Source organism: Electrophorus electricus, chromosome 24, assembly GCF_041902795.1.
Source record: "Electrophorus electricus isolate QZ-2024a chromosome 24, ASM4190279v1, whole genome shotgun sequence".
NCBI classification, from domain to species: Eukaryota; Metazoa; Chordata; class Actinopteri; order Gymnotiformes; family Gymnotidae; genus Electrophorus; species Electrophorus electricus.
This window is the reverse complement of record NC_137520.1, coordinates 1,240,575-1,262,553: the sequence shown is the minus strand read 5'-3', so window position 1 is coordinate 1,262,553 and position 21,979 is coordinate 1,240,575. Positions and strand designations below refer to the sequence as shown.

The 21,979-nt window shown below is 43.8% G+C and overlaps 1 protein-coding gene across 2 annotated transcripts; it reads right to left on the bottom strand.

Moving 5' to 3' along the window:
- Nucleotides 1-457: 457 nt before the first annotated feature.
- Nucleotides 458-20,860, bottom strand: col9a3 (collagen, type IX, alpha 3). 2 transcript variants are annotated; one of them, XM_081706821.1, is made up of 33 exons: nt 20,692-20,860; nt 20,523-20,616; nt 19,709-19,777; nt 17,780-17,815; nt 17,182-17,253; nt 16,685-16,738; nt 15,105-15,140; nt 14,476-14,499; nt 14,245-14,298; nt 12,841-12,894; nt 12,638-12,679; nt 11,945-12,001; nt 11,545-11,598; nt 10,907-10,960; nt 10,095-10,148; nt 9,852-9,905; nt 9,616-9,669; nt 9,449-9,502; nt 9,281-9,334; nt 9,144-9,197; nt 8,873-8,917; nt 7,589-7,642; nt 7,170-7,223; nt 6,184-6,237; nt 5,825-5,896; nt 3,616-3,651; nt 3,411-3,455; nt 3,190-3,222; nt 2,202-2,348; nt 2,034-2,088; nt 1,728-1,910; nt 1,527-1,604; nt 458-1,282 (listed from the first exon to the last, which is right to left on the bottom strand). In XM_081706821.1, the coding sequence occupies exons 2-33, from the start codon at nt 20,586-20,588 to the stop codon at nt 1,101-1,103; spliced, it is 2,034 nt and encodes a 677-aa protein (XP_081562947.1). In that variant the 5' UTR covers nt 20,589-20,616; nt 20,692-20,860; the 3' UTR covers nt 458-1,100. The 2 variants fall into 2 exon arrangements, with proteins under 2 accessions (XP_081562947.1, XP_081562946.1); XM_081706820.1 differs by lacking the exons at nt 20,523-20,616; nt 20,692-20,860 and adding an exon at nt 20,095-20,278 and having other exon boundaries at nt 14,476-14,494.
- Nucleotides 20,861-21,979: the final 1,119 nt, after the last annotated feature.

Genomic DNA, 21,979 nt, shown 5'->3' with positions numbered 1-21,979 from the left:
GTTAATGGTGTTTGTTGTGCTTTTGTATTGTTGGTTTGAATAAATGTTTGTATTACTTGTTTAAGTAAATGGCTAATAGACCTTGACGTCTAAGAGAAGAATAACATTTTACTGAAAAGTGGCTTTATTTTGTAATTCTTACAACACGGTGCTATAGCGTCTCACTGTACATACAATAGTAACCCACAAATAATAAATAGTACTTAAAGTCTTGTATATTTAATTGTTACAGCACCAGTACATAGTGGATGTGATGGAAATTCCAGACAAACTTCATAGTTATTGTACACTTACAGTTCTTAAAGCATCCAAACTGATGCTTTGTTTTTTGTTTTTTTTTAAATTGTTTTATTTTTGTCAGATGTGGATTTGTCATCAAACACAGTAAGAAAGAAAAAAAAATAAACATGAAGGTTTGCATAAAAAACAGACTTGGAAGACACTACTGGTCCAGTAATATACAAAATACTTCAACACATTTTCATTACCTTGCACTGATGCTTCCAGATTGGAGATTTCTGTGATGTTTTGCTACATTCTGAGGTAAAATTGCTCCTTTTCAGGCAGAAAAGATTGTGCTGCACAAGACTTCACACTGTTGTGTGCATTTTTTGTTTTGTTGCACTGTCAAGACAATCACAGTTTTAGCTTTACAGGAGTCTGTACAGGGGAACTTCAAGCTAGAATGGCCATTTAGGAAGGAAGTAAATTCGGTTTTTACACACACATGTACAAAATATGGGTTTTAAAACTGGCCAGTTTTAACCATTTCAGCGTTTTTGCTTCATGTTTGTACACATCTTTATGCACTTGCTCTTCATTCCTCATTCACAGAGTCCTGAAATCTTTCAGCTCACTCATTCCCGATTCCCAGTATTTGCCGTTCCTAAACCACTCAGATGATGTACCATCATTTTTGATTTCTCACGTCCACAGATGTTCTCCTTTTATTTATTTACTCATTTATTTATTTTTTTAAAGCTCCGAATAACATTTCTAAAAAAAGAACTCTGTGGTTTGCTTTTATTCCCCTTGTTTCCTTGCTCCTCTTCCTCACTCTGGGGTGCAAGAGTGTTCCTGAAAGAGGAAGGCCTTGGGGTTTAATTCTTGGGGTTGGTTGACTTCCCGTGAGCCATTGTGCCCTGGCAGGCTGATGTGTCGCAGATTCCAGGGGGTCCTTGGTGCCCTGGCCTGCCTGGCCTACCTGGTTCTCCGGGCGCCCCTGGATCCCCAGGAGCGCCATCACGCCCATCTTTAACGATCCCCGCTACTCCTTGGAGACCTTTTAAAATGAAGGAGCAATTTCATCAGCATGCATAGTTTACATTAATCATATTAACCACCCATACTTATCCCAACACATGCACACACACAAGAGCCTCTTTTATATAGAGTTAAATGAATGACTTGCTAACTAATTAATGCATTTGAGCATGTGGTCTCTGATCTTTAGAAACAGGTTAGGAGATTGTGGCATTCACGTCTGTGTTTTTATGCATATGGAACAGTGTGGTGTTCAGTCATGCCTGGTTCCCCTTGGTCTCCCACTGGACCATCAATGGCCCTCCCGATGTCTCCTTTATCACCTGGTTCACCGACATCACCTACAGGGATTTGACCATAAACATCTGATCAGAGACACTGCTGTCTCTCCAATGCTGTGAAGTGATGTGCTTGGTTAACCCTGGCAGGTATTGCCAGTGATTCTCTCGTGCTCCGTGGCTCACCTCTGGTGCCTGGATCACCCAGATCTCCAGGAAGCCCTCTGTATCCCGGCGGACCACGAACTCCAGGATGTCCGATGGACCCAGACTCTCCCGGCTTTCCAGGAGGACCAGCCGGTCCTGGTCTGCCCACTGCACCAGGTGCCAGGGGCCTCCTGAGGTTAGCAGCCAACTGTGCAATCTGGTCTGGAACAGGGTAGATAGCAGCATTTAAGCTTTAGCTTCAGCTTATGCACGCTATTGCTTATATATTGATTATATGGCAATTATATAGCTATTGATTATATAGCAATTCATGGACATTCTCACCATCAATCATTGATCCACACAGTTCTCTTATATGCTGTTCACTTGCCAGTTTTCCCTAAAAGGGATAGAAAAGGACATACTATATACACATCTACACTAATAGGCTTGACCAGGTCATCGAAAGTGATGCTGGTATGGAAACTCCAGTTGTCCACAGTAGCTACTCACAGGAACGCCAGTCTTTCCAGGAACGCCTGGTAGACCCTGTTCTCCTTGGAATCCCATCAGCCCTGATTTCCCAGGTGGTCCTCTAGCACCAGTCTCACCCTGTGGTCCTGAGACTCCTTTGGGTCCCAGCTCACCACGCTTCCCTGCCTACAAGCAACAGTGCAGGTGGGGTTTTGGTTTTGGTTTTGGTTTTTTACACATTACATACTTGAAGTTCTGCCATCATCCGGTTCCCAGTTTAATTAGCAGCTGTCTTCCTAATTTGCTCAAACTGTTTCAGACTCGTGTTTCCATCTGAAGAGGTCATCTGATTCATGTGAGGACAATTGAACATCCAAAAAAATTAATCCACTTGATCACCCAAAAAACCCCCCACCAAAAGTATTGTTATTGATATAAAGTGTTGTTACTGATGTATTGTTATTGATGTTGCTGTTACTGACGTAACATATTGTTACTGGTGTAAAGTATTTTTCCTGGCGGGGCATGTGGTGCAGGCAGGAATGCTGCTCTCTTTGGCACCGAGGTGGCAACTGCACTGGGTAATTTGGCCTCTTCCTCCCCAGATAAATAGAGGAGTGCTAAAAGACTGCTGGGACTCAACTAACAAGCGTGCGACAGGCACATCAGAGCAGACTTGGTAATTACATTAATTGGCTTGTGCGAGTTTTCAGTTCTGCTCCTTCCCCTGACTCCAAGAAAAATCATATTACAAAAACTAAAGAAGCTAGTCCATTAGGATAATTAATCCAGTTTAACCTGCTCATAATCCATTCAGAAGCAGCAATTTGGTCCCTCTGGAGTGCTCCGATATGTGTAGATGTGTGTGTGTGTTTGTGGGTATGTGTGGAAGTGCAAATGGAAAAAGGTCTGAAAGTGAGAGTAAGTACACTTTCAAAGTTTTCTCAAAAACACCTTTTTCTGTGCATGTTCTGTGTTTGTTCTGCAATGTCACATCATTAAATAGTACGTGTGAATTTGTGCTCACCTCTCCTTTTTGTCCAGTAGGACCAAACGGGCCCTGCAGAAAAGACAGGTCAAAGGTTCACCTTTATATCACCTGATTGCAGTTAAAGCATCTTCAGTACATCCTCATCCTCACACAGAAACTTAAAAATATGTCCGTTTACTGATCGCATCATGGGTGAAATGCCAGAGAGCAGCATTTCCATATTTTGGTCCACGTGTTTTTAAAAATCAGTCACGTACCGTTTCTCCATTCTCTCCTGGCAAGCCATCACTTCCAGCCATACCCTAAACGGAACAAAATACAGGCTACATAAACAATACATACAAGCTACATACGCAGTCATACAGGCTACATAATCCAATACAGGTTACATAAACATTTCACATTGACACGCCGCTGAGCAGTACATAGCTATGCACTCAGAGTACACAGAAGGATCCTTACCATGTCTCCTTTAGGTCCTGTAGCTCCTGCAGGACCCTGTGAGAGGGAGAGGAATGAATTAATAACGAATAAGTGTTATGGCCCACTGGGCCAATGGGGGGGGGAGAATGAGGTCCTTATGGTGACTGAATGTCATGATTATATGGAAACACTGACATTTAGACAATTGGCTTTTCTCAATGAGAATTTTAAAAAATAATAATTCTAAATATTTTTGATTACTGATGTTTAGAGCTAGGTTTATGTTTACGTAACTAACATTATTTAGCCATAATATTATACAGGTCAGTAGAAATATCCCACATGTAAGAGGAGTGAAGTAATCCAAGACTGTGTGTGGAGGAGTTGTGAAGTCCAAGACTGTGTGTGTGTGTGATTTGTGTGTGTGTGTGTGTGATTTGTGTGTGTGTGTGATTTGTGTGTGTGTGTGTGTATGTGTGTGTGAGATTTGTGTGTGTGTGTGTGTGTATGTGTGTGTGTGTGTGAGTGTGTATATGTGTGTGATTGTGTGTGTGTATGTATGTGTGTGTGTGTGTGAAGTCCAGGCACTGGCAGTATAAAGACTGTCTTTGTTCTGCTCCTTAAAACAGGAGGCGGCTTTGTTTGAGAGGAGGAAATAAGCCTTCCTCTGTGTGTGTGTGTGTGTGTGTGTGTGTGTGTGTGTGTGTGTGTGTGTGTGTGTGTGCGTGTTTGAGTTCTTAGAAGCTGGCTTAATTCTCAAGAAGTTCTGCCAATACTGTATGACATCCTTTAGTTATAATTTGATAAAATTGTTTATTCAGAATAAAACTGCTCATTTTATGCAGACAAAAGGAAAAAGAAAATAGGAAAAATGTATGAATATTAATTTAGGAAGACCCAAACTGGCAGTAACCTTGTGAATCTCAACAAACAAACAATTTAGTGATGTTTCAGTCACAAACTGGCCGTGCAAAGCCAAAGACGTTAGTCAGGACAACAAAGAGTGTAATGAGTTCAGTCCCCCATGGCTACCCTCAGTCCAGCAGTTTAAGAATAAAATCTTTAATAGTCTTATAATTCACCCTTTTGCGGCACAAACCCACGTTTACGTGGGACCTCCTCTTTCCTGTACTGCTATCATTGTCCACTGGACAATCTGTAAATGATCTTTGCTCTGTTGCTAAGGAGACGTCATATAAGATATTTTATCGCAGTCTGTTGCCATGCAGATGTTTGATCTCCTTTATCCTGTTGCTGGGTGAAACGGCGATATTCTGTAATGGTAATTACATTCCAAGAATATGCAAGATTCTGAAAATATGAGGACACATATACTTTTTGTATACTTATATTCTTTTTGTCACACACTGTCTATAAATTTCTCCACCATAAACCAGAGTGTTTCTGACCGTAAACTGACTGTCCTCTGTGCTGGTCCTCTGTGCTGCTCAGAGTCTCTCCACAGATAACGGGTAGTGTGTGTGTGTGTGTGTGTGTGTGTGTGTGTGTGTGTGTGTGTGTGTGTATGTGTATGTGTATGTATGAAAAAATACTTTTTTTAGAAACACTTTTTATACCTAATATTTACATCATGATTATATAGTATCTATATTTTCAACATATACTCAAATCATTTGGGTATATTTGAAGTGACTTTTTCTTTTGTATATTCTGTTTTTGGATTTTTTCACAAATTTTCTCCCTAAAACGTTCTCCCTAATTTAGTCATATCCAATTCCCACCTGTCAGGCAAGTCTCCCCTGTCACATGACAGCAGCCAATCAGGGAGGGCGAGGGCCGTCACATGCAGCCAATCACTGCATCTTTTTGAGCTGTGGCTCATGCATCGCCAGGGGGCGGAGTCACTCACTATCCACCCCATTGGCTATTGTAATTGACAGGGTGGATCGCGTATGCCACCCTTCCCACTCTGAGGGAGGCTCAGCGGATGGGGTGAGCACTTTTCTGTTGCACCACTCGGGGGCGCCGTTCTTAATCGCCCTTCATAAAATGCCCTACGCTAGTGCCTTCACACATCATCTGTTGCTTATATGGAAGGTCAGCTCTATTGGAAAAATTCATCTGTTAAAAATACGTAAATCTCATATTTTCTTTCAAACTGCAAATATTTAAACGGATCGCTTTATTGTTTTCAAAACTGTAACATTTTTTATTTCAAACATTCATTTGTTTTTCATAAAAAACAGACCTGAATGATGGAATGAGAGTGGAATCCTTCCTTTCTTACCCTCTCTCCGAACAGTCCCCGGAGTCCAGTTGGGCCAGGAAGTCCGGGGTCCCCGAGCGCTCCTTTAAGCCCCTGTGAATGAGAGCACAGCCCTGCAGTCTATACACAGCTGAGGGTGACGCATGGCTGACAACATGATCACTAGCACTGACATTTAACAGCACAGCCTCCGAGTTCACCTGCTGTCAGATTAAAGCAAGTGATTGTACAAATACGTTTACGGAAAATCACGCCTGTCGTGGAGTGGCCAGTTCAAGGAGATGGATAAAAGGACAACCACAGCTGGTGCTGTTTGTTAAAACCGGTACCAGTTAATAAAACTGTGGTACCGGTTCTTATACTGTTGTTTGGATGCTAACCTGGAATCCTTTGACACCCTGAGGTCCGGGATTTCCAACCAGTCCGATGGCTCCCTGTAAAAGTGTCAGAAAGTGAGATCGTGCTTCCGGCATGAGGATTACGACCTCACGGGAACGACCTCAACAGATCAATGCTTTACTTAAACTTTTCCTGGAATTCATAAAAGAAAACCAGGTCCTTCTCCTTGCTAAATCACAACAACAACAACAATAATAATAATAATAATAATATTAATTAAAGTTTGATATTTTGATCTTATGTGGAAGAAAAGCCTTTATATTCTTAGGTATGTGACTCTTTGTGCTTTTCCTTCAGTAAGTAATTACAAATCATTAAAATATATATATTAAATAAATTGGGACACAACAGTAATCTGATAAGTGAAAATCTGGACATCGCTGTTGCTAGCCATAATTCATATTTATCTTATTTTCTGGTTAAAAATTCCCCTTTTAACCTTTTTTTTTTTTTTTTTTGCCAGGCACTCAAAACAAGATTTTGAATGTCTCCTGACAATGTGGTTATATTGTAGTGTTGCTAAGCAACACCTGACTGTTGCAGTCCTCATCTCATAAGCAATCACGGTCTATTGTTTTATTCAACTAAAAAGTATATTTTTTTTCGTTTGCTGTGATTCATCTAATCTTAGAAGCGCGCTCACAAACACCTTAGCATCCCACAGGACACAGGAAACGCTCTGGGAGCCCTCAAGTGTTTCCCCTCATCGTTCTTGTTTTAGAATCTCTCTCAGGGATCTGGCATCTTAAATTCTGCTGTCAGTGATGCGCTAACAAAACAGATTCGGTTAAAAATAGACGAGGGAACGGCTGCTGTCTTTCATGTGCTGTCTTTGGCAGGTCTCGACTGCCAGACCAGTGCTGAGGTTTTCCACTTCTGTTATATAGCCACGGTCTTTAGGGCCTTTATATTACTGTAGGGGGACTTTTATTCTGGCGGTAAAACTTCGGATGTGTGTTATACTCACAGTGATGCCCCTGGGTCCAGCTTCACCTCTCTCCCCCGGAATCCCAATCTCACCCTGGTGGAGGAGCCGGAGAGACGAAGGTGAGTGGGTTTTGGGTTCTACACAGTCTTGCTGCTCATCACTATTTCATGGGTGTAATGATGCTCCCAGCCTCATTAGTGCAATAATTACCACATTAACTGCACAGTAAAGTAATTACACTGACAATTAAACAGTGAGACTTTCACTTGCAATCTGTCACTGCAATATAAAGTAAACTGTGAATTACTACGAGTGTCTTCATAAGCACTAGTTCTAGTTTCTAGTTTCACTTATGGGAGTGGAAACAACAAACACAAACGCATAACCACATTAGCATGCACCAGGTGCCATCTAAGGTGGACTTGAAATTTGTCTGTGGCAGCCAGTCAGATACATACAGGAATACCTGGCTCTCCAGATGGTCCTGCCTCCCCCATCTCTCCTGGATCCCCCTGAATGAAGGATTAAGAAGCTCAGGTAGGTGGGTTATGCATTTATCTGTCCTCAGAACACAGGCGTACGGTCCTGAAGGACATTAACGCAGCGTTTGATGGCGCAGACTCAGAAATCTTTAGTTAATACTGAGGAGTCTTTAAAACAAAAATTGCAATATTTACATGAATTCATTGGAACATTAACCAGCAGTAACTTAGGAAACAATATATGAGAGAGGAATTGTTTTGAACCCTTTGTACTTTTATGTCCAATAGCTGTTTCATATCTAATGGGCGTCGTGGTACATGGGTTTTATTACAGTGATAATACTATCAAGGGTAGAATAGTTTTACACTCAAATGAGCAAAGCTTTCATATTATTTTCATCATAATGGCATATCAAATTAGTTTACACCAGAAGATATTAAGGCGTAGCATCATGGTAATATTGAGATACATGTAATGCAATTTAAATGCTTGGCCTTGTTGGCATTTTAAGATAGAAAAACTCGGCCAAACATGAGACTTACAAATCACATCATCAAACCACTTTTGATCATTAAAGACTGAGACTGTTTAAGACTGTGCGACTAGATCACTTTTAGATCACTTTAACTGTCCATTAAACATCACCAGCGTCGATGACATCATGTTTACCAGGAGAGGCTATGTGATGAACCTGCACAGAGCTATGATGATGTCACTTAATGTGTGTAGCATGTGCACGGCACTGTGACATCACAATGTGTGTAGCATGTGCATGGCACTGTGACATCACAATGTGTGTAGCATGTGCATGGGACTGTGCCATCACAATGTGTGTAGCATGTGCATGGGACTGTGACATCACTTAACGTGCGTAGCATGTGCACGGGACTGTGACATCACTTAACGTGTGTAGCATGTGCACGGCACTGTGACATCAATTAACGTGTGTAGCATGTGCACGGCACTGTGACATCACTTAACGGGTGTAGCATGTGCACGGCACTGTGACATCACTTAACGGGTGTAGCATGTGCACGGCACTGTGACATCACTTAACGGGTGTAGCATGTGCATGGCACTGTGACATCACTTAACGGGTGTAGCATGTGCATGGCACTATGACCTCACTTAACATGTGTAGTATGTGCATGGGACTGTGACATCACTTAACGTGCGTAGCATGTGCACGGCACTATGACATCACTTAATGTGTGTAGCAGTACAACACTGAGTGATGTCATAGGCTGGATGTTACTCACAACTCCTCCTTTAGCTCCCTTTGCACCAGCTTTTCCTTGCAAACCCTGAAAGTGTAAATATGAACACCCACGCACACGCACACACACACACACACAGTAACACAATGCTAAAATCCTGTGAATGCTAGTATAACATCTCCAAATAAGATATTCAGTGAGTATAACTACAAGCTGTTTGCTTTAAACTACTTTTAGTAATATTGCTTTGGCCCACTGCTAATATACATTTTCCCAGGGTGTGATGTGCCTAGGGACTAATCTAAATCCTCACCGGTAAACCGTCGGGTCCTTTCTCTCCAGGGACCCCCGGCCGACCAGCGTCGCCCTGGCAACAAAGAGGAAGAAAAGCTGTTTATGTGCCTGCTTTCTGCAGTGAACCTGCACTGCACGGATGCGGCAGCGATGTACCTTTTCACCATCTAGTCCTTGAGTGCCATCTTTGCCATCTCTACCCAGGATCCCCTAGGAGAGAGAACATCCAGAAGACATCTGCTACCCGCATCTCACACGCTCATACCGCATGCCGATTTGTGCCATGATAATAATAACGGGACAAAAAATGTCACAACCACTTACAGGTTCGCCTTTGGGGCCCACAGCTCCTGGCAAGCCTTTAGGGCCAGTTTTGCCCTTCGGAAAAGAGATTATGGGCATCGTAAGTACAAAACACCTGCAGTTATCACACAAACTGGATCTGAAAGCAGAACTGAAACCAGTCTTGAGAAACCAAAGCAAACACTCACTAGCTCTCCTTTAGGTCCTGTGAATCCGTGAGGTCCTTTCTCTCCAGCGTCGCCCTGGAATTATCAAATGATAAACAGAGAGCTCTTTTATTGATGAGCCTCAGAAGTAAGGAGGAAGACTGCAAAAGGGCTGGGACAATCCGGATGAGACAGAGAGATGACCGGTGGGTGCTGGTGTGTGCTGAGAACAGTCCAGCCCGGCCCGCTGTAGAACACACGGCTGTGGGGATACTCACTGTTTTCCCTATGACGCCAGAAGGCCCAGGTTTGCCTCTGAACCCTGGCAAGCCCTGCAGAGATGGACATGATCACAAAGACATGCAGAACCACAGTGAGTGGAAGGCTCTTCACGCTGTTTGTGTGCATTAGCAGTTTACGTGGGCAGAAGCGCATTCAGTGGCGTGCGTGCGAGTGTGTGTGTGGGTGTGGGTGTGTGCTCTTTAGGGTGTGATGGAGTGAGGGTTTGGGTCAGTGCTCACTCTGTCTCCAACACCTCCTGTTGGTCCTGTCAGTCCTCTCAAACCACGAGGGCCCTGAAAAATCCCCCACAAACCCAGTGAATCAACCAATCACTTTAGCACCATGTCCCTTCCTTTGATGGCATCACCGACTTCACACTAGATACCAGTACAGACGAAATACGGGACTTCCCCACCCTGGCAAGAGCTTGGCCAAGTGTTACAGCATACGTACATCTTACAGTGAGGTTCTCACAGTGTTACAGCATACGTACATCTTACAGTGAGGTTCTCACAGTGTTACAGCATACGTACATCTTACAGTGAGGTTCTCACAGTGTTACAGCATACGTACATCTTACAGTGAGGTTCTCACAGTGTTACAGCATACGTACATCTTACAGTGAGGTTCTCACAGTGTTACAACATACGTACAGCTTACAGTGAGGTTCTCACAGTGTTACAGCATACGTACATCTTACAGTGAGGTTCTCACAGTGTTACAGCATACGTACAGCTTACAGTATTCCACCCATGGAATTGTGATTATACATTCAGGAGATCTATAAACCCAACTACTCACCTGTAGATCCACTTTATAAACCCACCTGTAGACCCACTGTGTAAACCCACCTGTAGACCCACTGTGTAAACCCACCTGTAGACCCACGGTATAAACCCACCTGTAGACCCACTGTGTAAACCCACCTGTAGACCCACTGTGTAAACTCACCGGTAGACCCACGGTATAAACCCACCTGTAGACCCACGGTAGAAACCCACCTGTAGACCCACTGTGTAAACCCACCTGTAGACCCACTGTGTAAACCCACCTGTAGACCCACTGTTCCTGGGATTCCAGGGGGACCAGGAGGCCCTGGATCTCCCTGTAATAGACATAAGGAAATGCACACATGCACAATTAGTGGACATGATGCAATAAAATGCAATGCAAAGCACTTAGACATAAAATGCCCACAAACCACCTAAATCAAACCAGACTGACCTCCTGGACTATACAGACTGACCCTAAGACACCATGCTCTGAAATCCTGGACTATACAGACTGATCCTGAGATGCCATGGTCTGACCTCCTGGACCATATAGACTGACCCTGAGATGCCATGGTCTGACCTCCTGGACCATACAGACTGACCCCGAGATGCCATGGTCTGACCTCCTGGACCATACAGACTGACCCCGAGATGCCATGGTCTGACCTCCTGGACCATACAGACTGACCCCGAGATGCCATGGTCTGACCTCCTGGACCATAGAGACTGACCCCGAGATGCCATGGTCTGACCTCCTGGACCATAGAGACTGACCCTGAGATGCCATGGTCTGACCTCCTGGACCTTACAGACTGACCCCGAGATGCCATGGTCTGACCTCCTGGACCTTACAGACTGACCCCGAGATGCCATGGTCTGACCTCCTGGACCTTACAGACTGACCCCATGGTCTTACCTTTTCACCGTCCTTCCCAGGTTCACCCTTATCTCCCTTGTGTCCTGTGTGCCCCTAAAAAAGGACATATTTGCAGGTGTGATCAATAGATATGCAGGCAAACAGGGTGACTAACAGATGGTGATTAGTAGATACTGAGGTAAATGGCTGATTAGTATATGTAAGATTAGATGGGATGCCTAACAGTAGACTGTGATTAATAGGAAGGCCACGTTATTAGCATATGTAGACACTAATAGATGATAGTAGACCAGGTGATTAGTCGATATGCAGGTAGACAGGTTGATGGTAGAGTTGCTGGTAGACGGGGTGATTAGTAACGGGAGCAGGAGAGGCGATGCAAGGCGGATGCAAGCCGAGTACATCAGCGGTGCGACGCAGCGCAGGGCGTTTGGAGCACCTTGAATCCTGGCATCCCAGGTGGCCCCGGAGGCCCTGGCGGACAGATGGCAGGGCACTGAAAACAAGAAAGATAAAGACATTCTGAACTAGCGTATGAATTATAGGCCACGGTTTCTCATTAAATGACTGTGTAGGTGTATATGCGCACAGTATATAGGCTACATGTGGCATATTTGTGCCAGGCCAGCAGCCCTGGTCTTGGTGATGTGGCAGGCTGACAGCTTGTTTCAGACTGGAAGGAAACTGCAGGGTGGTGGACCTCCACGAGCAGTGTGGTGTATTCCTGCTTTATGCAGAACGGTTCGGGATGGATATAAGGACATTTCTTTTCAGCAGAAATGATGTGATATAATTTCTACTGAAACATTTATAGACTTTGCCTTTGTTAAACAACTCCGGAGAGGACTATATCTTTACAGGCTGTTTGAATTGTGCTGTGGAGAACCAGGCTAGCTAAAAGGGTTTTGATTCCACAATGTTCATCACCTGTTGGAACTTGCTCTGCTGTTTAAGTGAGGTGTAAAGTTGGTATAATTAATACAAATAAAACATATAATTAATAAACTCACTATTTGGACTAACTACCCTAACTGACGTGGTTTCCAATGCCTTTGCTTTTTAGGAAAACGTTTCTAAAACCACAATTGGCAATTATTTATGAACTCTGGTGATTTTTATACTAAAATCTTACCAACAGGTCCCCGTTTCCCTCAGGCAGTGCTCCAGGAAGTCCCTACGAAGACAAGGAGGAACACACAATGCCTTAGGCATACACTTGTTTTCGTTGTGACTTAACTGAACAGATGTTTTTCCAGTTTGAGAGGAGCTGTACAGGACGCTAGCCAGTACGGATTGAACAGGTTGGTGTTCCTGAGGGTCTGGTGTGGTACTTACAGGTGGTCCATCTGGACCTGGAAGACCCGGAAGCCCTGGAAGACCCTCTGGTCCCTACAGCGGTGGACAGCAAATACAGGATGATTCAAATCACTTCCCTGAGTGCCTTAGATCCACCTTATTAATAATTTTCCCAAATCCTAATCCCAATCCTAACCCTAACACCACCTAATGGCCTGTGACTGTCAGGGCCATTCAGACAGACAGACTTCTTCTGAATCACAAGTCCACAGTGCTGTGTTATTTATAATAGATGTGGTACCTCATCATTAACACATCAGCAGTATGAAAAAAAAAAACAGGAAATATCTCACATGATGTGTTTGGAAAAGAGATCCTGGATGAACATTTAATGAATATTTGACCAGTGGCTGTAATGTCCCCAGGACCAAGATCTATCAGTCTACATTTACAACACATTTACACTCACAGAATTAACACATTCATATTAGACTGTAAACACAAGAATAAGTGCATGCATAACTAATGCATACAGGCTTGTATCTTATGTGAATATATTAACACATTTAATATAGTTAATGCATAACTAATGCATACAGGCTTGTAGCTTATGTGAATATATTAACACATTTAATATAGTTAATGCATAACTAATGCATACAGGCTTGTAGCTGATGTGAATATATTAATACATTTAATATAGTTAATGCATAACTAATGCATACAGGCTTGTAGCTGATGTGAATATATTAATACATTTAATATAGTTCATGCATAACTAATGCATACAAGCTTGTAGCTGATGTGAATATATTAATATATTTAATATAGTTCATGCATAACTAATGCATGCAGGCTTGTAGCTGATGTGAATAAATTAACATATTTAATATAGTTAATGTATAACTAATGTATAAAGGCTTGTAGCTGATTCAAATATATTAATATATTTAATATAGTTATGTATAATTAATGCATACAGGCTTGTAGCTGATGTGAATATATCAACATATTTAATGTAGTTAATGCAGCAGGTCCCTCCTCTACAGCACCTTATCGCACTCTTTTGATGTGCACTGCAGTTTCTTTACTACTCAAGATGATCTCCTCAGCACTAGTGCAGAGCTCGAGATCATCTCCTCAGCAATGCTGCAAACAGCTGATTGGTTGCCTGGTTGTGTGCTTATCTTCCAAGGTAGCTTGGTTCAAGTTTTGACCAAGCTAACAATCCCAAGCCTGGTTTATCTGCACCAAACCGGCACCCTTCTTCTGAGCTGTAGCACACGCACATGTAAACCGGCACCGTTCCTCTGAGCTGTAGCATTAGCTGATCTGTGGTTTTCCTCTTTCAGTCTACAGTCACTTGTGTTGCAAAGCTGTGTCTGTGATGAAGACAATCTACAAACTCTACAACTACTGTCACTCTTAAATTTAAGCACTCACTGGGGGGCCCTGGGGACCTGCTCCACCTGGCAATCCATTGGCTCCGGACAGCCCCTGAGAAAGAAACACACACACAAACAATGGACCAATATATGTATTCAGCCTACTCTTAATATCAGTGCCATTCTTGGTAAGGTAGTGTATTAAATATCAACAGGAATGATGGTCGATGTGTGGTTGATGGTTGATTGATAATTGATTGACAACTGATTGATGGTTGATTATACTCACAGGAGCTCCTGGTCTCCCTCTGCCCTACGAACGCATGGAGAAGTTTATGATGTCTGGTATGCAGTAATGTACAGTATCCCACAGTAAAGTGTGAATGTGTCATAAAAACTATGGCTGGTACTGCTCAAATATTCCATAAACATTTAATGCACATACATGTTGTGTTCTACACTACACACCTAACCTTACAGTTACACAAACAAGTAAACAATTTAAAAATGAGTTGATGCCGTCATTGTAATTTTGTATATAATCTGTACAAGAGAGTCATTGGGTACAGACGGAGAGGAGGAGATGTACTGTGGGATTATGTAGGGATGGAGTGATGTACTGTGGGATTATGTAGGGATGGAGTGGAGATGTACTGTGGGATTATGTAGGGATGGAGTGGAGATGTACTGTGGGATTATGTAGGGATGGAGTGGAGATGTACTGTGGGATTATGTAGGGATGGAGTGGAGATGTACTGTGGGATTATGTAGGGATGGAGTGGAGATGTACTGTGGGATTATGTAGGGATGGAGTGGAGATGTACTGTGGGATTATGTAGGGATGGAGTGGAGATGTACTGTGGGATTATGTAGGGATGGAGTGGAGATGTTTTGGAGCAGGCAGAGCATGACACTTACAGGAGGTCCAGCAGGTCCGGTGGGTCCAGGATCACCCTGCAAAATTATTTTGCATGAAATTAAATTGCTGTACATTCATGTGTTATACATAATCACTATGAGACACAAAACATGCACATAGAACAAGCAACACAAGCAGGAGGATGACGAAGGTGATTAGAGGATGTTGATGCAAAATCTCTAAATAGAAATGAAAGTTTGGTCACTGATGTCCGCTTAAGATGCAGTTACGATGGACAACCAACAAAAGGATGCACCCTGGACACACACACACACACACACACACACACACACACACACACACACATACAGCTGTGTTTGGAGTGTCTGTGTGGTGTGAGAAAAGAAATGGAGCTGTGGCATTTGGCTTGTGTACTTTTAGAGTAATTTGACTGTGAGCATGTGTGTGTGTTTAAGCATTTCTGTATTTGGTAGGGGGAAGACACAGAAATGAGAGAAAAAGCCACCGAGGGGAAGGACATACATCCATACATCATAATCAATACCGCATAATCAATACAGCATAATCAATACAGCATAAATCAACTCTTATCTGTGTTTACAATAATGATCACAAGCCAAGGATTCTCACACTACATAAGAACCTTTCTAGCATGCTTGGGGAACATTCTCTGTCTGCAAGACTGAGGCTGAGGAAACCTACTCCTGTGTGGTTATCCTTTCTGTAAAGGTTGATATTAAACAGACGGTGCGTAAAATATCACTTTACAAATGGTGAGAGCCCTGATCTTTTGAATTAAGGTCAGATGTTTGTTATTGGGTTGTTGGGTTTTTTTTGGGGGGGGCATACAAAAATGACAGGGGGCAAATCGCCGTTAACCTCTGCGCCTATACCGAACTATTTTTGCCGTATACTGGACTATACAGAAGCTACATCTTGTAACCCGCGATCACAAACACCTCACTCTCACAATAATCAAAGATAACGAGGGAGCCAATGAAGAAGCCTCCTGTGCAAAGCCCTGGGTGGGCGGAGCTAACCTCGGACGCCAGGCCCCGCCGAGAGCCCGCCGGCCCCAGGACCCGTCCCCGGCCCGCTGGAAAAGAACTTGTTTACTGTTTTAGCAGGAGGAGTGTCTTCACACGTCCACGACCCCTAACCCTAACTCCCTGTGGTTGTGCGGTCATACAATACAACCACACTTTCAGTCACACGGCCCTGGACAGAAGGCGTGCACGTCAGATGCTGTCGTGGAGACTGTAAACACAATCTGTGAACGCATAACGCGAGACCGGCTTTTTACATGTGGCACGCTTTCATAAAATATCACCCAAAGCAACATTATGCTGCACAGCCCAGTGCATTAGTGCAGTCAAAACATTCATTTCAGACATAGAAGAAAAAACACCAGAAAAGAGGGAATTTATATTTCATCATCTGAACGAATGATTTTATTTGATTTACGGTGTTTTCGCTCTTCCTTTCCACCGCGCATGCCGTGATTATTGCTCGGCTACACTGTAAACAAGACCCAGTGTGCCAGGCTACTCTGAGTCTATATGAAGTCCGGCGGACTGACAGGAGGCCGAGAGCCTGAGGAACCGTGACAGGTACTTACCAGGGGCCCTGGACGTCCGTCCTTACCGGCCGGTCCGTCAGGACCCGGCAAACCCTGGAACAGCACACGAAACACACCGTTTAACCCATCCACTCACAGAGCACATGATAACAAGCACAGACACGGCCTTTTATTAGAATTAGACGTAATTGGCTCCTAATCTGGTAAACAATTAGCATAAAGCAGGAAAACACTGAGCGTGACAGACAATTAGCAATGTTTTAAAAGGCTGATGCTGTTGTGAGGTTGGACACGCCTGCTGTGCGGAGCAGGACATGCAGAGAAGCACTGAGCATGCACATAAGTCATTTAACCACGAGAATGTGCTGATCTTACACAGATCCGCGTATATTCACCTGCTAGCGGGAAAATCTTACGCTAAACTTTTAGATCTCAGCCTATCTCAGCCTGTGCTACTCAACGTGAATGGGAAAGTCCTGAATAGCTGTGGCCTTAAAAAATAAGTGGTAGTTAAATGATCGCGTGTGTAGACTCACATCCACTCCGGGCAGGCCGGGTAGTCCGGCGGCCCCTGCTGAACCCGGGGCTCCAGCCTTGCCTTTGGGTCCCTGCAGTCAAAATCACACACAATTCAGGGAGACCGAATTTACCATGGACACATTCAGTTAAGCCTCACATGGCAAAACCCAATGGCAATTCACTCTGCTTTGTGTGCAGTTTAATTATATTTATAAAAACAGCACACCGCACACATGAAAATCTGAGATTCTTAATGCTAAGAAATAATATATTCGGTTTAAAACAATAAGATTAAAAACAATAAGAGACAAAAAAAATCAAAACCAAAGGAAAGTAGGAGAAGTTGTGTTACGCCCTGTCAAATTCTGGGCCATGTGCTCCTGGCTGATAAGAGACCAGGCCTCAAAAACCTCACAAAGTTCTAGAAAAGGCAGAAATCTCACTAAATCACAAACTAATTTAGGTTATTTCAAATGCATGAGGTGCAATTAAATACTTAAAGATGTTCCGGTTGAATTCTTACAGACTTTCCGGTTAGATTCTTACAGACTTTTCAGTTAAATACTCACAGACTTTTCAGTTAAACACTCACAGACTTTTCAGTTAAATACTCACAGGCTTTCCAGGAAGTCCAGCAGGACCTAGCTTTCCCTGTACAGTGAACACAGTTTAAAAGATTATTTATATTTTGCATACGTTATTTTATTTATGTGTGTATGATGTCTCAGTGGCCTGATATAGATGAAGATGACATGCTTAGATGAAGTTCAACATTTAATGCTGTTGATGCATGAAGTCTGAGTCGGACCATCTTCGGTACTGAAATCTGCGTGCTTAAGGCACAGGAACAAGTTGTGACAGTGAGGTTTCCACACAGAACCCCTCTGTAAGGTGAAGTGTTTTCTAGTCTGGGGCTTCAGGCCTCTCCCGCACAAACATACCTGATTCCTGAACATCACAGATTAGGACAAGGAGCTCATATAGGCGGAGCATATGGGGGTCCCCACTACTGGGCTGTTGAATCACTGGCTCTCTGTGTGTTTCAGAGACACAGAGGCATGCAGCCAACGTCTGAACAATAAAAAGCTTCAGCCCCGAGTTAAAATCCGCAGCGTTCCAGAAGCGGATTTCATTCCAGTAAAGAATCACAAAACAGCGTCCACGTAAAACCACATCACACCAGCGTCATGTGCTCCAAGCCTTAAAGAGCACATCAAAATATCATAACACATCCCGCCTTGGGTGTTTTTTTCAAGCATTTTGACATTTTAAAATCAGCTGAAACACAAAGTGTTTACATATGCTAGAATTAGCATGGTGTGTTAGGTATGTATCAAACAAGACAGAATAAAATGCCACAGTTATCGTCAGTACGGAAGGGAATGGGTTATAACCGCAAGCCTTGAGAGGCAGAGCGTCTCGCTGAGCTGGGTGATGTGTGTGTGTGTGTGCGCGGGGCCAACACTATGACAGCAGACGCTGGGTTGGCAGAGGGGTGAGGAGCTGAGTGTGTGAGGGAGGGGTGTGTAGAGGGGATGCGCTGGTAACTTTAGAGTGCTGTGGTTGGTTCTGGGTGAGTATGAATAAGGCCTCTGTCTGGACTGTCTGCTCGGCTGTTCTGTTTGCCGAGGAAACATTCACTGTTTTCTTAGTAAACTAACGCACATTTTTTTCTCTTTAATATAACAGTCTCGTGATTGGGCATTAAAACATTACATATGCAAATGTGCAGTACATGGGACAGAGCGCAGGGTGTGGGGAGCATTGTTCCGTAATCTGTGAACTCTGGACAAGGCACATTTCTGTCGTCTCATAGTCAAGGCGTTTATGGCGAGGTCAGTCCCCCTCCTCCAACAACCCGTCAAACCAAGACACAACAGCAAAGAAAGAAAACAATCCTGAAGATGGCAAATGCAAAATATGATCAACGCCGTTGGTCAGCAACACGTGTCAGTCATGCTTCATTTAACTGGGTGTAGCCAATGGGCTCACGGAGGAGGAGCCTTCAGTATACGTTTTTAAGACGGCTGGTGCCACGCTGACCACTATAAACAGGTTCCATCCAGACCTTCAGCTGGTTGAAGGATAAAATCCTCAGCTCAGATTTTTCAAAATGGTCTACATTCTGTCCAAAAGATTACTTTACCATGAGGAATCTACAGAGGTAAACAACATGTCATTACATAACTGAATTATAATCCGAGGCTCAGGCCAGCATCTCTCTTGGTCTGGGAATAACCTGGCCTGTTTAAATCTCAGTGGATTTCCTGCTCCTAACACACCCTGATCCTAGTCTGCAATCAATATGGCCTTTGTGAGATCGACGTGGGTGAGTTGGGAGAACACGGTGCAGTGTTACTCCAGGACCAGAACTGGGAATGTTGGAATGCTGCTACACAGGTCAACAACAGGCAAACCTGGAGGAAAATACGTTCAGGCTGGGCCTCCTTCAAACTGAACCTTCCTGTTACATAATTAAACTGTAACCATATATTAGTGTCAAAGCTTCAGGGCAGGATTTCCGTAAAGTCGTGATTCACTCACATCGGTGCCATCCTTCCCTGGGGGTCCAGGAGGTCCGGGAAGTCCCAGTGACCCACGAGGACCAGGTCTCTGAAACACGCATGAAAACTTTTATCATTACAGAATCGCCATATAATATGTTTCCAGCCATACAACCAATATATTTTCGTTTTCATCATCTTTTATTGTTCCATAGCCTCTTTAAAAATAGACTTTAAACGTTTCCTATTTACTCTTCACGCATCTTTTGAAACCAAATTATTAAATTCTATCAGTATCTAGAAGGTTCAAGAAAAGCAATTGCGCGTGCAAAAAACGCGCATGGGAGGCACAAGGAAGCATATTACGCACGCACGTAACTTCAGATGCGTCAGGTAACAAAACGAACCTTTTTAGGCTTTACTTACTATAATCACAAAGACTTTATAGTTTTAGCTCGTCCCGTGTGTCACAGACTCCGGTGTTTGAAGCGCACGCTCTCTGCGTTCCGTTGGGAACAAAGGCGCCGTTGTGACTCGAGCGCATTCCACAGCGAGACCTCGCGAGCCTCAGTTAGACGTGATGAACGCAATCAGTGCGCGAGGAACACGTAGCACAGACTTCAGGACAGATGCGCAGTACCGCATGTAAACCCGACATTATCTCATTCTAAATGCTTACTATCTTATCCAAAGCCCTCCCTGCATCCAAACGCGTTTGATAATTATTTATGAACGACTTCTGAGCATCACTTAGCCGGGCGTGAATAAACGTGGGATGAATCGTCAACTTTAGGATGCACGCAGCAGCGATGCCTTCACCTTTACAGTGCACGTGTGCTAGGTGCATCACTTACCTGCGCAGCGGAGGACGTCAAAAGCTGGCAAAGCAAGAGCAGCCCAAGAGCCGAGAACAGAGCCATGCCTCTCGCGCAGCGTTCAGCTCCAATTCTGGGTGGGGAAAAATATATATATATATATCCGCGAAGCCCCCTTTCCCTGTCGTAATCGCGCGCTCTCCTTCACCTGACGGCGCGCGGCTCCCGAATGCCTCTCGCGCTGCTGCCAGATAAACCCGAGCCTCCAGCCGAAGGGGCTGAGCTCGCTCGTGCTGTAGCTGCTGAGGTGGAGGAGGGGGAAGGAGCAGGTAAACGAAGGGCGCGAGGCGGTGGGGGTCGCTGCACGGGGCCTGAAAAGTGGGACGCGTTTCAGATTTCCGTCAGGGTGCAGAACGACGAGAACGGCGCACAGGGAGCACGAAACGGATCGTGAGGGCATTCATGCGTCCAAACAGACAATGTGAACTCGCAGATTTTGGCGCGCGTAATATGGATGAAGCCTGGATGTGTGCGAGAGCTCAACATACTTCATCTATTTGGATTATTAAAAACGCAGTGGCTAAACTCGGTTTCATCCGAGAAGACGTGGCCTGAATCTTAAACTGAGGTTCAGGTGGGGTGAGGCCGAACCCAGACCCCATAGCAATTTTGGGTGCAGGGCTTCTCTTCATCTCCGAGTCTCTCTTAAGGATTGACACCGCTCGGTCACAGTGACCAGAGAGGGTTACTGACCCGACCAGACTTTAACAAATAAAGGCCATTTAAACAGGGACTTGGTTCAATGATCACTACTCTTCAAATCTGAACATTTAGTTACACAATCTACATCTGCCTTCATTCAGGACATTACAGTCACTCACCTTAAGCTGTATATCTGATGTGGGACTGATTTGCTATGCATTGTAACTCACTCCTTTCGTTTGTACCTACCATACACACACACACACACCTGGTTGTTCCATTTCATTTAACCACTCTTATCCAGAGCAACTTTCATTTATATGTGTGACAGCATGCCCCAGTGCTCCCTGGGAAATGACCCCATGACCTCGCTGTTGCTAGCATTTTTTTTCTACATGCTTTACCAGAGATGCTACATGAGAAGACTGCAACTGTAGTTCAGTGACCTTGTACTTGGCACACTCCCCATAAAGTTTTATCTAATCTACAAACGCTCTGACATCAGTTCACTTTACAACTTGTGTGTATGATTCTGACAGTCCAACCACCCAACCTGGAAATCTTAGTTTCAAACTTAACTGACCAATTCACTTCAGAAACTTCCAAACGCCTTTGTTTAGTTGTTTATTTTCTTTTCTTATTTAAGAGACAAATGCAAATTTTAAACAGAAGAAGCAGACCGCAAACTTTAGGTTTGGAGTCTTCAGAAATGCCTCAGGTTAAAGGAACTATCTGGTACTAGCTATGAAAACAGACACATCAGTCACACATCTATGAGCCACCAGGACACATAG

Bases quoted from the DNA above. Each gene is read 5' to 3' on its own strand.
- col9a3 (XM_081706821.1), bottom strand. From the start codon at position 20,588: ATGGCTCTGTTCTCGGCTCTTGGGCTGCTCTTGCTTTGCCAGCTTTTG. The intron at 9,906-10,094 runs GTGAGCACTGAC...CCATCTCTGCAG, and splicing joins CAGGAGGTGTTGGAGACAGA to GGCTTGCCAGGGTTCAGAGG. The intron at 1,283-1,526 runs GCATGACTGAAC...TCATTTTAAAAG, and splicing joins GGGAGACCAAGGGGAACCAG to GTCTCCAAGGAGTAGCGGGG.